Source organism: Glandiceps talaboti, chromosome 4, assembly GCF_964340395.1.
Source record: "Glandiceps talaboti chromosome 4, keGlaTala1.1, whole genome shotgun sequence".
NCBI lineage: Eukaryota > Metazoa > Hemichordata > Enteropneusta > Spengelidae > Glandiceps > Glandiceps talaboti.
The window spans coordinates 4,138,771-4,159,700 of NC_135552.1; the positions used below are offsets into that span (position 1 = coordinate 4,138,771).

Here is a 20,930-nt window from a genome sequence, read left to right on the forward strand (position 1 = left end):
GGACTATGGAAGTGGGTTATGCTTCCATGGATGGACAGAGGGGTGGATGAAAAGGAGGATGGATGCATGCAAGGCTAGGGTGGACGGATGGACAGAGGGGTGGATGGATGCAGTTGGTTGATTGGTCGTTCGGTTGGTTGGTCGGTCGACTGATTTACTGGTTCGTTCGTTCATTCATTCATTCATTCATTCATTCACTCACTCACTCGCTCTCTCACTCACTCACTCACTCACTCACTCACTCACTCACTCACTCACTCACTCACTCACTCACTCACTCACTCACTCACTCACTCACTCACTCACTCACTCACTTACTCATCCATCCATTCATCCATCCATCCATCCATCCATTCATTCATTCTATCATTCATTCATTCATTCATTCATTTATTCATTCATTTGTTAGGAATGTGCTTGGGTTAATTGGATGTTGGTGAAGGATTTACTTGATATTAAACATGGTTGCACGCTTAGTCTTGTAGATGAATGAATGATTGAACAATTTGCCTGGTGGCCAGCCAGGGTGTAAGTGTTGATAGATTGATTGTGTGATCTTTGTTATGTATGTAAGAGATACGTTAAATTTGAATACACCGTTTATTGTTTCGTCAGTTTAATCTACCATCATGTGTTAATGATTGTGTAAGAAAAACAGATCCGATTGTGTTGGAATGGAAATGAATGAAAGTTACGTCAATCGTAATTACATAAAACCTCTTATAGTGACATGGACCCATAGTTCAATCTTTATGACCTCTATGATAATTACATGAAAATATGAAATAAACAGTTTCAAAGTCTGGTTAATATGGTAAGTGAGAACCCTTGTTGTTTATTTGGATTCCAAAGGATTTTAAATTATCGATTTTTGCTTCAAGTAGTTACAAATTAACCTTAGAGAATGAGCATACGTGCCTTCAATCACTTGTTTCATTACCCTGGTTGTCTATTCATATTTAGATTTCAGTATATCGATTGTATTATTCTGCCGCTTATTAAACTCTGCTAGGGCAAAATAAAAGAAAATTTTTGTTTCCGATAACAAGTCTTAAGAAAATAGGGTAGGTAGGTTGGAATTTTATTTTATTTTATTTTACTCTATTTTTTGAAGATTACTTCGACCACGGATAAGAAACTCGTCGGTCACAATACTTCGTGAGAGTTTGGATGAGGTGTAAAAGAAGTAAAAGACAATTATACGAACACGTTATGCGGACTACTGTCATAGTCTAAAAAGACCTGGTTTCTCTTTGGAATACGATTTTTTTTAAAGTAACCACAGACAAAGGCATGAAGATGTACACCGAAATAGAAGTAAAGTGTTACCGTTTTACCTTTTTGTATACAAAAAAGTGTTTAAGGTCGGGGGGCTTAAACTAGGATCGGTCGGGTTAACGGAAACACATTATTTTTTTTACTTGGCCTAAATTAAAGCAATCAACAATTCTGGGTGCATGGGAACTTTTCCCTAATTCAAAAGGTGGTGATTTGTTACGTCAATATAGCATTGTCATATCGATCGTTTGCATACTAACTAGTGTCTTAGGCATAAAGGGATATTGAATCTTTGTCAGTGTTTCTGAAGTGTGTCTAGCGAGTGAGGTGTGTTAGTCGAACGTTACTGGCTGATATTCAAGGTTAACTTTTAAAACGTTTCCAAATCAGCAACCGAAACCATGTCCGGCTTGGAAGAGTTCATGTCCATGAAGGAAATTGAAGGTGCCTGCAAAGAGCCGGATCCATGTACAAAGGTAAAAAAGACGTGATATATCCTAAATTAGGACAAAGGAAGTATATAAATGTTATACAAAACAATATAATGAACAGTAGTATCTAAAATTATTTACTGAATGCATGTGCCATAGACGTTTCTCTCCAACATCTATGCATGTACATATTTTTATGTTTAAATCGGTCCCAATAAGGTACTCAAAATATAATGTTTGAAATGATCTTTGTTATTTGTCTCGACGATCAATCGACACATGGAACTTTGTACATCCTAACACTTGGATGTGCCCATCCTAGTGCTAGGAAGAATAGCACAGCTATGTACCAGCTGTGTGCATCACAGCCCCGTCACAGGGTATATTTTTTTACAGCCCTGGTACATGGTTGTGAAAAATATGCCTTATTTTACTTTTTTAATGGAATTTTAATGAAAGTACCCGCATGGTTATACTTATCACAAAGAACTGTCAACAAATTCATGAGATAGTTCCATAGTAGTACGATGCAATTTAGTCTATACAGCTCGCTTAAAATTCCAAGTACATTATGTAGATTCCTACCGTAGTTGTTAAACATGTTCTGATACGAAGTTTATACTATCAAAACCATGACGGCAGCTGGCTGGTCATATGGTCGGTGATAATTTCATGGTCATATCAAGGATCTCAATTAGCCAAAAAATAGTGTGGCAATAAAGGAGTCTTTCTCTTCTATCTAGCACTACATTGTCAAAGTAAACACTCAACAAGAACTAAATTTGATACGCATGAACAAATAATTACTTTCGATTACGCACTGGTTAATGACAATTTAAAACTGATGCACTTTTATACTACATGTACCACATAAGGGTCATCAATTTGTATTTAAACTATTTGGCAATGCCGAGGAGTGGAGTTAAAGATATCGATGTTTGGCTGAGGATGGCAGGAGTGGGGATGGGAAGAGGGTATACATTTTGAGCAACAACTTTATCACTTTACTGGTTCAACCTGACCTTAAAAACTAAACGTTCCTTCAGTTGCTAAGTATTACTTCAAATCAATAGTGGTGAATGAAGTAACTCAAGGAGAAATTAAGTACATTCTTATTTCAACAAACAAACAAACAATCAATCTATCAATCAATAACAAGTAAGCATAACAAGAAAGTATCATAGTATCACAAGGAAGAAACAGAGATTATTCCTTGTCTGTGAGTATGCCATCATAGAAGGCTGTCTACTCACAGTCAACGAATGCCTTCCATGCGCACCAAGTTTCGATTTAGGGTAAACTACTTTGTCAGTCTGTCCGGTAGCTAGTCATCTTTCATGACCTCTGTAACATAAAAGAGAGAGAGAGAGAGAGAGAGAGAGAGAGAGAGAGAGAGAGAGAGAGAGAGAGAGAGAGAGAGAGAGAGAGAGAGAGAGAGAGAGAGAGAGAGAGAGAGAGAGAGTCAGTCAGTCAGTCAGTCAGTCAGTCAGACAGAGGATTGGTGCAACGAACCATGCATGCAACTCATAGGTCAAATTGATCGGACACGAATCATGACAATATAGTCTTTTTTCAGTGATGAATACATTGTTAGTCAATACATGTAGTATGAATGTCATCAATTATCTTTGACTGAGATCTCTGATACTAGGTTTTATTTTTCGTCTATCTTTTACAGGAATTCATCAACCAACACACAATGTTAAGAATAAAAGATCCGAGGAAATCTTTGGATTTTTATACAAGGGTTCTTGGCATGAGGTAAACGATTCTATCAGAATTATTTCACTAATCCTATACCTAGTCGACGTTCTGTGGAAATTAATATTAATTATACGGTTCAATATTGTGGTGTTTTTACTCTTCTCCCATTAGACATCCAGAACAGACCTGATATATTAACCACTTTAGCAAACACACTCAAAATAGATATATTATATATAACTTTACACTGAGGTTCTATATATAAATGATATCGTAAACCATACAGTTCTGACCCAAATATTTCGAAGAGACTGAGTTCCTCTTCGTCGGTGGGTCTCCAGTTCTGTCAAAGAAATCAATACTGAAGTCAGTAGTTACTGTCATGCAAAATATTGTTCTTGTCTTGGAATGGTATGAATATTACACTCAGCCAGCTGTTGAGTACTGGTGACTACTGGTTGCTATGTTACTGTTTTCTATTGATGCCATTGGTGAGTGTATCTAGATTTTTTATCCATAATGATTCACGTAGTTGACGGTAGGTTTTATCTGGTGTGTAGAGTTTTTCGATTGCTATGATCCTGAAGTGTTTGATTGAGTGAGATGGTCCTTTGAAGTGGGTTGGTACTGCTGGTTCGTATTTATTGTTTTTCCTGATTTATGATAGATGATTCTGCATTCTTGTGTACAGCGTGTCTCCGGTTTCTCCTACATAGACAATTTTTTCGCAATATGGGCAATGCATTGCATACACTAGGTTTGCTGATTAGCATTTGATATGGTGTATTATTTTATAATGCTGTGCATTTGGCCCTTGAAATGTGTCTGTCTTCTCCATGTACGGGTAGATTGCGCAGGGTTTGCTCTCACATGGTCTTGATCCTGTTGGTTCTTTGGTGAATGTTCTGTGATGTTTGCTATGTACGAACAGGAACCAATATCTCCTCCTTTTCTCCAGGCTACTATCATTAGTACATCCGGGAGTGAGCTGCTATATGTGATTGAGAAGATGACACGGTCTTTGTTTCCGTTTGGTCTGCTGTCGTCTTACTGGGATGTATAAGATTTCGTCGGTCAAGTCTGTCCACTTTCTTTATCTGTGCGTTGATGTGGGTTTCTTTGTATCCTCATTCTTTGAGTCTTCTCGTTATGTTTTCTTTCTGTCTTTTGTAATAATGTGGTATTGAGCATATGATTTTCGGGATTCCAGCTAAAGTGTATGGCAATGCTTTCTTGACATTGATTTTGTGGTCAGATTTGGCATGGAGGTATTGAAATTTGTCTGTTGGTTTGGTGTATACGTCCGTTGCTATCAAACACTCAATCAAACACTTCAGCAATTGAAAAACTCTACACACCAGATAACACCTACCGTCAACTACGTGAATCATTGTGGATATAAAAAAAACTAGATACACTCACCAATGGCATCAATAGAAAACAGTAACATAGCAACCAGTAGTCACCAGTACTCCACAGCTGGCTGAGTGTAATATTCATACCATTCAAGGACAACAACACTATTTTGCATGACAATAACTATAACTGTCTTCAGTATTTAAAGTGTAACAGAACTTGATTTCTTTGGAGGGTCTATGACAGAACTAGAGTCTCAGTATCCTCGAAATATTTGGGTTAGAACTTATGGTTTACGATATTATTTATATATAGAACCTCAGTGTAAAGTTATATATATTGACCAATTTTAGTGAATATTATCTTTAGTAGAGACAAAAATAAAACAAAAGACAAATAGGATGATGCCCTTTCACTTGACAAATTGGCTTATATATATATTATATTTTATCAGTGGATTATAAGCTTGGACCAACTTTTCCTACAGCTAATTTTGACAGACAACTGTTTTTCACATTCATATTTTAATTCTAATTCCGACCGGGTCTTCAGCTCTCCAGGGCTTAGCAAGTACTATTATTATTGAATTCTTATCGACATTAAGTTATCTTGGTTCATGGTTCATATATGATGTCGAAAGCATCTAAGGACGGTCTTGATTTAGGAACTAGTAATCAGTATAAATTGGTGTGTTCACGTTAACAATCTAACTTAATCTGAACAAAAATTCTATATGTCTAACCTTATCTTTGATGCCGAAAATAAGCAACACACAAATCCTGTATTTTGATGATATATTTTGACGATGTCATAGCTTTTTGATAATTTCAAGTTATGATGATCGGCGTTTAAACTAAGGGTATCAAGAATGATACATATGTAAATACAAAACCCTCTGCAACAACTTTATCTTCCTTATGAATATTCATAGACTTGGATATAAAAATGTGATCAATGTGTTATTTTGAAAATGTCCCTTTGGTGATTCTGTAGATTAATTCAAATGTTTGACCAACCTGAAGCAAAGAGGGCGCTATTCTTTGTTGGTTATGCCAGTCCTGGGAATATTCCTAAGGATCAAAGGGACAAGATACGATGGATGTTCTTACAGCCTGGTGATATAGAACTATGGTAGTAAGTTATACTATGTAATATATAATATGATCAAATATGGGGACTAATTGACGTGGTCTTACGTGTTCTTCTTGGTAAAATTCAAGATTCACTGGGAATGATGAAGACGTACATGAACATGTGTACCTTCCATCTGTAACTGTGATGTATTACTTGGCTCTTCTGAGCAGTACGAGTGTGTGTGTGTGTGTGTGTGTGTGTGTGTGTGTGTGTGTGTGTGTGTGTGTGTCTGCACGTCTGCCTGTCTGTCTGTCTGTCTGTCTGTCTGTGCTACATTGTCAGAAAATTGATACTAACTTAAAGTATATTCTATTCTTCTTCCAATGTCTCATTTTACAGCGACTATGGTGCACACAAAAGTGATACGAAAATGCATAGTGGCAACTCAAAGCCACTCGGATATGGTAAGATTACAGAGTTTCTATATCTTTCAAACAAAATACAAATTATGTAGATGACCAAAACAAGTAAGTTAGGGAGCCTTCAGTATTTACAGGGGGAAGGGCCGGAGGAAATCACACATGGTCTGTTGAAAAAAACATGACTCCCCCCCCCCATTCTCCATTTGTAAAAAGTGACCCTCCCCTTTGCCCCATTTCGTAAAACACGACCCCCCCCATGACAATTGCATATACTGAACGTTAATCAATATTTCCGTTATATGTATGTATACATACAAATTAAATCATCTTGACTCTGTATTAGAAAGCAATATTTGTGTATATATAGTGACAAACAGTAAAAGACTGGCTAGTTACATTTCACGTATAATCATACACAATCTAGTTAGTATCTAAAACGTGCTTTCCATGTTGTGCATACTCTGTCTGATCTGGTCACTTGTAAAAGTTCCCTGATATCATCATCATCATCATCATCATCATCATCATCATCATCATCATCATCATCATCATCATCATCATCATCATCATCATCACCTTCAACTTCAGTATGCCATTATCAGTGTCACTCTAACCTGACTCACTGTACTACTTGAGTCAGTACATGTATCACTGTCCGTGTTCTCTATGACATTGAAAACTAAATCATCATCATCATCATCATCAATCATCATCATCATCATCATCATCATCATCATCATCATCATCATCATCATCATCATCACCATCACCATCATCACCATCATATTTTAACAACAACATTCACGGACAGTGTGAGTGATAAGGTGAGATGGTACACTCAACAAAATGTTTTTATAAAACAATGTTCTTACACTACATATATTTTTATATTTGTATTTTGGCATGTAAAGTACTTGTAAAAATAAATGAGTGCTAATCTCACTTTTACATCTCAAAACACACAAAACCAATTTATAATAACTGAATCTTCAATTTGGCCACAAAACTACGGATTGTAAAATGTGACCCTCACCCTAACATTGTAATGCAAAATATGACCCTCCCCAAAGAACAGGTTTGTAAAATGTGACCCACGTACCCCCTTGTAAATACTGAAGGCCCCTTATCTTTGTTGTAGCGCTTCAAATTAATTCTATAGCGTATAACATTGTGTTAACATTCTCTGTGGCTTCCGGGAAGTGTATTGATGCCAAATTGAATTTGACGCACCTTTGGCCTTGACACTAGGCAGATCTCGTGAATACAACGAATCGAAGACGTAAAAAAGTCACGATGAATAACTCAGGTTTGGCCGACAGAAATATCCATTTCCCAGCACCAGTTAAATTTGGCATAAAGAAGTCACACGCTGTGTGCGCAGGTGAAATCTTAATCATTACCTCTGTTAAATAAGGGGCGACATCAATAGTGCAATGTACAGTAGGATACAAAGCCAGTATGTAGTAGTATGTAGTGCTATGAATACAAAGCCAGTATGCAGTAGTATGTAGTGCTATGAATACAAAGCTAGTATACAGTAGTATGTAGTGCTATGAATACAAAGCCAGTATGCAGTAGTATGTAGTGCTATGAATACAAAGCCAGTATGCAGTAGTATGTAGTGCTATGAATACAAAGCTAGTATGTAGTATTATGTAGTGCTATGAATACAAAGCCAGTATACAGTAGTATGTAGTGCTATGAATACAAAGCCAGTATGCAGTAGTATGTAGTGCTATGAATACAAAGCCACATGTAGTGAAGAAAAAAATATTTTGCTGACACTTTATTTTAATGCCATGCATTTACCATAGCAAAAATTCTGCCTTTTCTCATGATCAATTTGACATTTTTAAAAGAAATAATGTATTTAGGGGTACAAAAAATCCATTAAAACTAAAATCCATTTTGTAGGATGTGATTGATAAAGTAAAATAATTGATTGATCTCGCCCCTAATGATCGCTGATATTGTCATCATGAAGGTAAATGTACAGTATAGCACCTTATAAAGGAGACCCATAGACTTCTAGTGGCTGCTCATCTTAATAACGAAGGAACGCTATCTCGGTAAAATAAGTATTTTATTCCCATTATAATATCAATAAATTTAAGTGAATACTGTGTACTTGGTTTTCTTCATTCTAGGTCATATTGGTATTGCAGTACCAGATGTCACAGCTGCATGTCAAAGATTTGAAGAGCTTGGTGTTGAATTTGAAATGAAAGTTGGTGAAGGTAAATTAATAATAGAAAATATTGATGTTGTTTTTGTTCTTGTTGTTGTTGTTGATGTTCTTCTTCTTCTTCTTCTTCTTTTTCTTGTTGTTGTTGTCGTTGTCGATGTTGTCGTCACCACCACCATCACCACCATCACTATCACCAATACCACCACTATCACCACCATCACCATCACCACCACTATCACCACCACCACCACTCTCACCAATACCACCACTATCACCACCATCACCATCACCACCGCCACCACCACTATCACCACCACCATCACCATCACCACCACTATCACCAATACCACCACTATCACCACCACCACCATCACCATCACCACCACTATCACCACTACCACTATCACCAATACCGCCACTATCACCACCAACACCACTATCACCATCACCACCACCACCACTATCACCACCACCATCATCATCACCACCACCACCATCACCACCACCACTATCACCAATACCACCACCATCACCACCACCATCACCACCACCACCACCACCACCACCACCACTATCATCATCATCATCCTAATCATAACCATCACCTAATATTCTCAACCAAATCATATTATCGTGTCGTTAACCGTTGTTACCTCTATCTATGATTGTACGAATTAGTGTCATTCGCACCTAGTGTATCACTTTCACTATGTGAGTTTGATAACCGTGATAACAATCGAATGTAGTCAGTGGAGAGCACTGGAAAATATATTAGCATAATGTACTGTTATATCTGACGTCCGACTGTACATACACAGAGTACAAATATCAATAACTTTAGTTTATGACTGATGTTTTGTATACTTGTTGATAACCCTTTTGGTTTACAATTTCAGGAATAATTAAGGACCTTGCATATATCAAAGATCCTGATGGTTATTGGATTGAGATTCTGAATGGTGCAACACTTGCCTTGTTATAACATGATGTACATGAACTTGGTTTTAAGTCTGAAAACAAACGTTGATTGGTTGGTTGGTTGGTATAATAAAAAAAATATTTGGCACTTCAGATTGTAATCAGAGGTCAACTGTCAACTTTTCACATTGACCCCAAATACTATTGCTGTGGATTTGTTTTCGAGTCATTAAACACGATTGCCAACTTTAATGCTATGAATTGTATTCTTGGTGATCCGGACACAGATACCAATATTTTTGTTAATTTTATTTTGCTACTCGGTGGACACTTTATTTTTAGATGTAAACATTCCAACAGAATACCTCAAATTACTGGGTTCAATTCACATGTTAAACATACTTATATAATATAAAAACAAATAGCTAGGTCAAAAAACAAGCATTGAGACTCACTAAAAAATGGGGAGAATTTATTGTTTACTTTGGAATGTAGGTGTTTCTCTTTTGTGTTTTCTTTTGTCTGTTGTACTTTTTCCACCTTCTTTTTCTGTATTCATTTGCATATTTCGTTGTAAATGAACATTTAAAAAAAAAATTAAAAAATTAAAACCTTAGAGAATGAGCATACGTGCCTTCACTTGTTTTGTTACCCTAGTTGTCTATTCATATTGAGATGCCGTTTATCGATTGCATTGTTCTACCTCCTACTAGACTCTGCTGGGGCCTAAATTAAATAATTATTTGGTTCCGGTCCCCCGACCTCGCCTAGCTTTTCACCGGTGACCCCAAACATTTTTTAATGTATTCGAGAAAAAATAATAAAATCGCAAAAATTGTGAAGTCTTAGTACTCTTACGAGAATTAGTGGGTACGGAAACCGCCATCAACTTAAAAAGACCTCTAAAACTGTTCTTCCAATCTGTCATTTGCACCTAGTTAGTTTATCACTTTCACTGTGTGAGTTTGATAACCGTGATACAATCGAATATCGAATATTAGTCATGGAAAACCGGTTGGGACCATCATCGACAATGCAAAGTTCCATAGAAAAAGCCTATCAAAGTCCATGAAATGTGACGTCGGTCGTGTATGAAGTGGTGGACGACGGTAATTAAGGTCCACATTGGCATGTGTAGCAAGGTTCATGGTCGACACCGCTGATGATGACGACGACATTTTCCAAAATACCACATCAGTCTATGCATGTTCTTAAATTTCCCTTCCTGTGTTCAAAGTACATTATACTATCAAAATTCTGTTATTACATCAGCACCTGTCAGTGGAGCTGGTTACCACATAAATTCCTTACAGTACAGCCTTTCCTATATTTGTTAAACTAAAACAGATGATAAATTGTAAAATATTTTTCATATTATCCCATAGTCTAGAGGCTATCCGTGGCTTCGATTCTTTTCTCACGTCTAGTTCAATTATAAGATTTCACCTCAAAAGAAGCCACCCACACGTCTTTGTTAACTGGTCACAAAATTCTGCCCAATAATAACTCAGTGTATATTGAGGGCACTTACGTACAATGTCAAAATATGGCACATTTGTCATACCGGGACGCTATTTATACATTTACATTTATACACTGACATTTACATGATCAACTTTTGGTTCATGATTTTTCACTGAGCTAGATGGGGTGAAGAGAGATCTTGAGATTTGAAGTCACAACAGCATCTACCGATAGACTAATTACCTCAGTACACTCAATAAACCCACTACATGTACACGTACTTCAGAGAGTTTTCTTTGAAATAACACAAAATTATCAAGTGTGGACCAATTGTGTTCTTAGACCATTATTGGTGCTACATATGGTGTAAACAAGATTGTGGTAACATTGCATCACACCATCACTTTTACTTTCCAAGATTCCATTCAGCACAAATTTAGATTCTGAGGATGAAAGTTATAAACACAAATGGACAGGTCAAACACCATGACTTTAAAAAGTGCTGTATATACTGATATATTCTTTATCGACATATAATCCCACAAAATCAATGTTAGTTTGATGCCATAATGCTCCGAGTATGATTCCATGGACTAATACAAATTGGAGTCGGAGATGAGATTACATCATCATAGTTTAGAATGGCAGTACAGAGAAAAAATTCGGCAGAACAAGGGGGGGGGGGGTTGATCTGTCCTGTTTGACGTCAACACAGGTAGAGATTTATACATGTTTATGTGATAATGTAACATACACAGACATTGCATCTCTTGAATGTTTAGGATTGTAATGCGATATCACAGCCAGCATCAAATTGAACAATTCCCTAAATTTTGTATTTGTATTACTGATACAATGACTGTCTAGATCTGTTGAAAATATTTTTTGAGGATAGTGTGTGCAATTCTAGCAGCAATAGGTAGAACGATACAACTAGGTGGGGAGCTACTATCATGATGGAGCAGAGTGAGGGGGTGGGTCTGGGAGGGGATACCATTTGAAACTTTTTGAAATTTTGGGATCAAAAGTATGCATTTTAGTGCTATATTGTTGTTAAAAAATACACACTTCTGATCACAATAGAAATATTGTAAAAATATTCATAAAACACAAAAATCTGATTGTATTACATAGTACACACACACACACACACACACACACAGGCTCGTATACTCAATATAGGATCTGAGGAAGTTGTTTTGTCTATGTCTGTCCCAATGAAAATCTGATGGAGTGTACACTGCAGTTTCTTTTGGCGGTTACGTTTACTGTCGTTTGTTCTTTTGTGAGCGTCCGTTACATATGTTAGACATACTCACAAAAGAACAAATAACAGTAAACACAACAGCCAAAAAGATATCACACTGTGTACACTACATCAAATTTTAATCAGACTGTGTTTGTCTGAAACATAGTATGGTTACCGTAGTGTAATTTATTGTTAAAGAGAGACTAAGTCTTTATAGGAAACAAAAGAAAGTTATTTTATGGAACACACAAAGAAATGAAAAGAAACTAAATTGTACAGGTTATTGTGGTTTTAATTTCATTTGACCGTGATAAACCAGACTACCCACTGCATAGCCTGGCTTCATGATACACAGACAATTTTAATCGTTTCATATATCATTGTCAATGACAGAATGGCTACTATTAATTTCACACCATTTTCTAGTTACCCACTTTGCAGCCTTTTGTGAAAAAAAATGTATTGTGTAGGAATTCATTCAAGTATCACATGGCAATACATAATACAGTCCCAAAAAGTGTGTCTGGAACTTGAACTTTTTTGGATTTGCATGATTGAAGGTGAAATGCACAGAGCTATTTGGTCTGGAATGGCCAATTGATGTGAATGTCATTGACAGTAGCTGTGAGAAACTTGGAATTAATATCTTACAAGAAGGCCATGGTAAATAAATACTGGAGATTCTCATTCAAAAGCTGGGCTTCTGACAAGCACTCCTAGTAGCCAAACTATACAATCTTTTGTTTTTCTGATAACCAGGCAGTATTGTCTAACTTGATCTTATTCATCTCAGTCTTTACAATCTCAAGAAGACCAATATCAAAGTTGAATCGAAAACATGATTACGTCTCGCTTTAAATAATTCTTAGAATACAATTTCAAGACACTGATGCTATGGAAACTGAATGTGTAGCAGAATCTACAACCCTGATATCACATCATATTGTTATCATTACAGTCTTCTTTGATTCAAAAATGAATACATGTATTACAATTCTATGAAAGTTCTCATTACACAGCCTATACTAACAGTAGTCCTACCTTCCTATTTCAACTGCTTCGTTAGGACAATGGCATAAACAAATGGTCTTTGTACAAAGCCCTTGAAATAGGTCAAAGGTTGTACTGCAGATGACAATTTACTATGGAGAGACATACAAAGCATTACTATGGTGACAATCTCTCATACACCCATCCATCATCTCCAGTATGTGTCAGTTTTTCATCGATCACTTCTTCATTTCTGGGTCGACGGAAAACAATTCTGTCATGCAGTCTATTACTCTGACCTTGCCAGAATTCTATTGTTTTAGGTCTGAGAAGAAAACCTCCCCTGTTGAGAGAAGATTACAAACAGAAAATCAGCATTAACTTATAAATTATCACATCATTTCTAAAGGTAAAAATAGCTGTTCATATTTACACAGCCTCATTTCGGAGGGGGGGGGGGGAGACAAAAAATTGGGGAAGAGATGCTCCAAAACATTTAGGAAATTGATTCACTTGGATATTTGATAAAGACAGTTTTATGACCTACTGAAGGATCAGATACATGAGGCATTGTTACCATGGAAACTTACCAATATTCCGGTTTTGGTATAACAATGTTTGTGTCAGCATACTGCTCCTTCAACTCTGCATCTCTCTGTGTTAGAACCTAGACATAATGCAATGATTGTAAAAGTCAGTTTATAGTCTAACACTCAGGTCATGGTTGCAGTTAGTAAAAATACAGATTGCTGCAGAGTCTGCATTGTACTATATACTCATCAGAATTATCAGGATCCTAGATATTTTGAGGCAAGTAGTTGAAGAAATCACTTAACAATACCAATACTATCAGTGCAAATATTTATGACAGAACTATCTATAACAATGATATGACAATTGACATGTGCATCGATTTGTCATTGACAATACTTATATTTTGACTTTCTATAACAACACTCTTACAACCAACACAATTCACTGTCATTACAAATTTTTAGTAACAGATTGTTATCTTCTATAACAGTGTTCCTATAAGGCCTATAAAAACTAGGGGGGTCAGGTAACCGGAACCCCATAATTATTTTTTTTTTGGCCTAATTAGAATGCAAGCATTGATCTGTCATTACAAATACCGTACAAATATTTACATTGTAACTTTCTATAACTGCACTCTGACAACAAACTCAAGCCCACAATATTTGCAATGATAGTTAAATGATACCATTCAGATGGTCAGAGAGAGTGAAAATGGACTTGACTAATTGTAAGACAACTAATTTCCATGTTTACCCTTTTCCCATCTTATTGTGTAATTTTTCTGATGTATATGTATCTAATTATTATGCCTTTTTTGACTCTGGGAAATAAAGTATTATTATTATTATAATCATTATTAAATAGTCAGGGTCTTAGACATAATATTAATGCAGTAATATATGAAATCACTATACCAATGAATATCGTTGCACACACTTACAACACTGCTACCTTTTTAAAACTATGCTTGGATGACTAACACAAAATGCAAAACATCAATTCGTCTATTGTTGGAAATATATAACTTTCTACTAGTGCTGTGTTGACTAACGTAAAAACCAATTTGACTGTCACTACAAACACATTGCAACTTTCTGGAAGTGTTTTGGTGACAAACAAAAACAATGACTTTATTATCATTATAATATACTTTAAGTATATTACATCACAAAAAATGGGTATAAATACGGTTATAAATATGTCCTACAATGATATGACATATGACGCAAACACCTATTTGACTATTATTACAAATATAAATACTTACATCACGGCTTTCTATAACTGTACTCTGATGACTAACAATGGCACCGATTTGACTGTCACGTGGTCTGGAGTGGAAATATTCTGTTGATGCCTCAACAGATAACTTTTCAACTGGCCCCTCAATCCTAACCTGGACAATTACAAGAAAAGAAAGATAATGCACATATTTACTGGCTATACTGATGAGTGGCGTGGATGAAAACAACAAAGCAACAAGAACATATACCATGCAGTGTTTGCGGTTATGTAAAAATGTGTGTAATATACACAACAACTTAATAATTGATACAGTTTTCAGGAAGCACTGTGTCCGACGTATGCAAATAAAATATGAAATATTTATCACCAAACCAAACAATGCACTGGAAAAAAACATGATGGAAACACTGATATAATTTACGGTACACTATCAACCAAACACATACAATGAACAATATGAGTGTACATACAATAAAATGATTTCTACACATAGCCTACCTGCCTACTTAGTGTTTCCCAGTAAAACACCAGTGATGCTTGTGGATTACTTGTCTGGAACATAAACAAAATGTTACTGACTTTCAGTGATAACAACATGAAGTCTACTATACAGATATACTGTTAATATATCCATGACAACTGACAATTTTTATTTAGATTTTGTCATCTTTTGGCAATTTTCATATCAGTCACTAGAAAGATACTTAAATGTCCATACAATGATTAACAGGTTTCAACTTTTGAATACATGTCACAAGTAGTCCAGTATATTCTAGTTCAAAATATCTGACATGATAAATATTTGAATGATTTGCAAACAAAGCCTGACAAGGTATTGTTTGTACTGCTTATGTGAAGAATGCACATGTACCCGCAATCTCTACTGAAAGTACAAATTTCTTGAAAATTTCAATATCGTATAGTATAGTCCATGGCTATACAACTTACTAGATGGTATAGTATAGTCCATGGCTATACAACTTACTAGATGATATAGTATAGTCCATGGCTATACAACTTACTAGATGGTATAGTATAGTCCATGGCTATACAACTTACTAGATGGTATAGTATAGTATAATCCATGGCTCTACAACTTACTAGATGGTATAGTATAGTCCATGGCTATACAACTTACTAGATAGTATAGTATAGTCCATGGCTATACAACTTACTAGATGGTATAGTATAGTCCATGGCTATACAACTTACTAGATGGTATAGTATAGTCCATGGCTATACAACTTACTAGATGGTATAGTATAGTTAATCCATGGCTCTACAACTTACTAGATGGTATAGTATAGTCCATGGCTATACAACTTACTAGATAGTATAGTATAGTCCATGGCTATACAACTTACTAGATAGTATAGTATAGTCCATGGCTATACAACTTACTAGATGGTATAGTATAGTCCATGGCTATACAACTTACTAGATGGTATAGTATAGTCTATGGCTATATAACTTACTAGATGGTATAGTATAAGTATAGTCCATGGCTATACAACTTACTAGATGGTATAGTATAGTCCATGGCTATACAACTTACTAGATAGTATAGTTTAGTCCATGGCTATACAACTTACTAGATGGTATAGTATAGTCCATGGCTATACAACTTACTAGATGGTATAGTATAGTCCATGGCTCTACAACTTACTAGATGGTATAGTATAGTCCATGGCTATACAACTTACTAGATGATATAGTATAGTATAGTCCATGGCTATACAACTTACTAGATGGTATAGTATAGTCCATGGCTCTATAACTTACTAGATGGTATAGTATAGTCCATGGCTATACAACTTACTAGATGGTATAGTATAGTCCATGGCTATACAACTTACTAGATGGTATAGTATAGTCCATGGCTATACAACTTACTAGATGGTATAGTATAGTCCATGGCTATACAACTTACTAGATGGTATAGTATAGTCCATGGCTATACAACTTACTAGATGGTATAGTATAGTCCATGGCTATACAACTTACTAGATGGTATAGTATAGTCCATGGCTATACAACTTACTAGATGATATAGTATAGTATAGTCCATGGCTATACAACTTACTAGATGGTATAGTATAGTCCATGGCTCTATAACTTACTAGATGGTATAGTATAGTATAGTCCATGCACTACAACTTACTAGATGGTATAGTATAGTCTATGGCTCTACAACTTACTAGATGGTATAGTATAGTCCATGGTGCTACAACTTACTAGATGGTGGACATTTACAATATAATAGAGTTAATAATACCTAAAGCAACTAATGTGTTATTTAAAGGACCACTTTGGATTAAGATTAAAGATTAAAATTCAGGTGTGAGAAACATTTGTTTGCCAGAGCTATAGAAAAAGTTAGTCCACAATAAAAGAATGATCCAGATTAACACTAATGCGATGACCTGGGATTGAAACATGACCCTTTAAGTCAGACTATTTTATGAATACAACAACTAACAATGTATGTTTACATATATGCTGTGCTTAAAAATGAACAATAGAACAGGTTTATAACTATGAATAATATTGTACATTAGACAACATGCAAAAAATATAAATATATATTTCTAGATGTATAAAACTTGTAGAACTCAAAGTAATAGTCTACATTGGTTGGTACACTGTTGGTCAACATTATATTCAAACAATATCTAAAGACAATTTTGAAAATGCAGTGTTTGCTTATTTCATCAATTTTGGGTTGTACAGAAATCAATTCTGTAATGTAATTAACCCATAATTTCATTTTTGAAAGGTTCAAGTATGTGAGCATTCATGCTGTAAGTGTAGAAATTTGAGATACAAATTCATATTGAGGTTCTGTTCAGATGTTAGACTTTGGAAAAGAATCAAAATTGTCATGTGATGTTTAAAAGGTCCTGATTCAAACATTCGCAAAACTCAAAAAAACAAAAAAACAATCTGAGGTGGAAGCCTAGTTGAAGATTCAAAGTGTTTTATTTTACTATTTCCACTGATTCATAACATTGAAATTTATAGAGATTTAATGAATACTGAATATTATGGCTGGTACATGTACTATATATCAAAATACAACCAATATATCTGTATAATCTTGACCATTGACAATGAAAGCACCAATATGTAGACTGCATGTCGCAAGAAGAACACAAAATAAAATATTGCAAAAAGAACAGTCTGTTAGGTTCCAATAAACTATGCAAGCCTTTCCAAATGTAAGTAGGTAGGAGTGGATATTTCTAGTAATTTCATATTCATATTTCATGATGTATATGAATCCTTTGAGTACAATAGCCTAACGTGAAATTTAGTCATCTTTCTTTCTTTCTTTTTTTGTAAGAACAATAATGACAGCATCATGACAACAAACTGAACTTTTATCTTATTCAACTTACTTGTTACTAAGTGTCAAATTAAGTGTCACTAACAAAGCACGTTTTAATGGAACCACAGATATTTCTTTCTTTTGGCTTTGAAACACTGAAAACTGAAATGTGAGAGATCTAAACTCAGAAGTTTACTTAGTTAAAAGTACAAACAGCATGCAGTAACCATCTCAGCAACTAACAAACTGCAACAACAAAAGCTTTGATGAATATTACTACACTGCAACAGCAGCACTATCACCAGCCAAAAGCTAGCAAGTACATAGCAAGCTTTCGTGTATCACAATGAAATAGCAGAAACAACTTTACAGCAGTAGCAACAGCTAGCTATGTCTAATGAATGTCTAGGATGGATAGAAGGCAAATAACCTGTAATATAGATCAATGTGTTAGCACTGAATAATGAGTGGTACTTGTTAGTCAAACATGCCATCAGGTAATGTTACCCAATTTCTTGATGTACAGTAATCTGACCATATTCTTCACCACTTCACTACCAAATACTCCCAGTCATTTCTGCACTTTAACTTCTTTTGAATATTTCTCAACTTAATTTTAGATTAGACTTCCTGATGTAATCACTTTTTTTTTTCAAAAAATTCTAAATTTCTCTCACTTTTTTGCTTATAGATAGGCCTGGCAGAAATATTCCTTATTCAAAACTTGACAGAATGATTTCAACTAAACTGTGAACAGACTAGTCATTTATTCAAAACTGGGTACAAAACAGTGGTCTGTACTTAGTTTCCTACCACTGGTAGTGAAGTGGTGATCAATGACATATATGAATTATTTTATAATTATTATCTGCCAATTTAAGCACAGCTAGGGATGCCAGCAACACCTGCATAAATGCTATGCTAGGGAGACAACATACCAACTCTTGACCTTTCCGACTGTTGTGATTGGTGTAGAATATGAAACCAGCTTTATCAAAACCTTTGAGTAAAACAATTCTTGCTGAAGGTTGTCCATCTCTATGTGAATAAGAGGAAATTGTAGTGTTAAACACATGAATGATATGGTAACATGTACATACATGTACTGCAGTCATATTTATTTTAGCACATGAAAAATTTAACAGAATGCCAATTTAGGATGTGTCAGGTGCACTTTTTATTTTGTTGAAGTGCAAGGTAAAATTAGACTCTATTTTGTAATTATTTCATCTTGTTGGCCGGCCGTACATAATGTACACAAAGTATTATTAATAGCAGGCCTTGTTTGTGTGGAAAAAGTTTTTGGCATATTCCGCTAAAATAAACCATGCACTGAAATAGATACAACTACAGTATAGGCATGCATAAATTATAATACCAATCAGTAACATACCAGTTCACTTCCTTTCCTGCTGCCATAGTTTGTGAAAAATCTGAATCCTTCTTTGCCAAAGCCTTTTAACAACACCATGCGAGCTGAAGGTATGCCATCTCTGTACGAATCATTAAGAATGACATTTACACATACATTATCAATAATACACATCACATTGTCACTTTTGTGAATTACAGTATCATGGCTGTTCCTTGAAGTCAAAGGGGCACAGTCTGTAAGGCCTAATAAAGAAAAGATTGGTTACGGTTACCCGACCCCGACCCATCCAGTTTTTTATGCCAACCCTAAACTTTAAAAAAAAATGTATTCAAGAATAATAAAATTGCAAAAATTGTGAAGTCTCGCAAGAACTGGTGGATGTGGCAACTGACCTCAACTTAAAAAGACAATATAAAACTTTTCTTCCAATCTATAACGGCTGTACATCTGATGAGAAGAAATCAACTACCTGAACTAGACATAATTATATGAAAAAAAATAATAAAAAATCTACCTACTCCACCTATTCTAAAAATAAGTGTTATCACTGTAATCAGAACAACACAAATTCAATTTTTTTTTGGCCTAACTGTATTGTCTTGAGTGGTTACTTTTGTTTAAAAGGACACTGTAACTTTATGGTCTTTGGTAGTTTACTTTTGTTTTTTTAAAAAGGGACACAGTTTGTCACTTCATGGTCCTGGTGGTTAATTTTGTTTCAGTCTGCAACTTAATAATTTTGTGTGGTTTCTTTTGATTTATATTGAAATGTTCTTAGGTTACTGTGACGAAACCATGCTGAATAATATCCACGTGACAAAGCTAGATACTCTCAAATCATTATTAAAATGACATATCAACATATTGAATCTATATTGAATAATGGAATGAATGAAACATGACATAATTTACTGGTTACTTATCTAATATTAATTTCAAATTCTAATAGTAATCACTAGTTTAGCATAAAAATCATGGCAACTAACATGCCTCCCTGCCTAAGCCCTCCCCCACTCACTCCCCTCCTCCCTCTCTCTTTCTCTGTCTGTCTCTGTCTCTCTGTCTGTCTGTCTCTGTCTCTCTCTGTGTCTCTCTCTGTGTCTCTCTCTGTCTCTCTCTCTCTCACTCTCTCTCTCTCTCTCTCTCTCTCTCTCTCTCTCTCTCTCTCTCTCTCTCTCTCTCTCTCTCTCTCTCTCTCTCTCTCTCTCTCTCTCTCTCTCTCTCTCTCTCTCTCTCTCTCTCTCTCTCTCTCTCTCTGTATACATGCATACAAGTACTGAGAAGGGAAGGCACATGGGCCATTTTTCGACATTTCATCTACCTTCCATTATCTTATTATTTGGATAAATACAACTACTGTTTTTAGACATG

General features: G+C 35.4%; 2 protein-coding genes across 3 annotated transcripts in view; one reads left to right on the forward strand and one right to left on the reverse strand.

Annotated features, from left to right (window-relative positions):
• Positions 1 to 1,700: 1,700 nt before the first annotated feature.
• LOC144433687 (lactoylglutathione lyase-like) lies at positions 1,701 to 9,435 on the forward strand. Its single transcript, XM_078122038.1, has 6 exons — positions 1,701 to 1,754; positions 3,388 to 3,470; positions 5,763 to 5,903; positions 6,243 to 6,307; positions 8,413 to 8,502; positions 9,350 to 9,435. The coding sequence occupies exons 1-6, from the start codon at positions 1,701 to 1,703 to the stop codon at positions 9,433 to 9,435; spliced, it is 519 nt and encodes a 172-aa protein (XP_077978164.1).
• Positions 9,436 to 12,320: 2,885 nt separating this feature from the next.
• LOC144433976 (pyridoxine/pyridoxamine 5'-phosphate oxidase-like) overlaps positions 12,321 to 20,930 on the reverse strand; it is a 9,570-nt gene continuing 960 nt past the window's right edge. The window contains exons 2-6 of one of the 2 annotated variants that reach the window (XM_078122398.1): positions 19,123 to 19,222; positions 15,355 to 15,408; positions 14,879 to 15,007; positions 13,665 to 13,741; positions 12,321 to 13,417 (exon numbers count right to left, since the gene is read on the reverse strand). In XM_078122398.1, coding sequence (XP_077978524.1) covers positions 13,252 to 13,417; positions 13,665 to 13,741; positions 14,879 to 15,007; positions 15,355 to 15,408; positions 19,123 to 19,222 — 526 coding nt within the window. In that variant the 3' untranslated portion in view covers positions 12,321 to 13,251. Of the gene's footprint in view, positions 13,418 to 13,664; positions 13,742 to 14,878; positions 15,008 to 15,354; positions 15,409 to 19,122; positions 19,223 to 19,577; positions 19,678 to 20,930 lie in introns of both variants that reach the window. The other variant, XM_078122399.1, reaches the window with a different exon arrangement.

Bases quoted from the DNA above. Each gene is read 5' to 3' on its own strand.
- LOC144433687 (XM_078122038.1), top strand. From the start codon at position 1,701: ATGTCCATGAAGGAAATTGAAGGTGCCTGCAAAGAGCCGGATCCATGT. The intron at 1,755-3,387 runs GTAAAAAAGACG...TATCTTTTACAG, and splicing joins AGCCGGATCCATGTACAAAG to GAATTCATCAACCAACACAC. The intron at 5,904-6,242 runs GTAAGTTATACT...CTCATTTTACAG, and splicing joins GGTGATATAGAACTATGGTA to CGACTATGGTGCACACAAAA.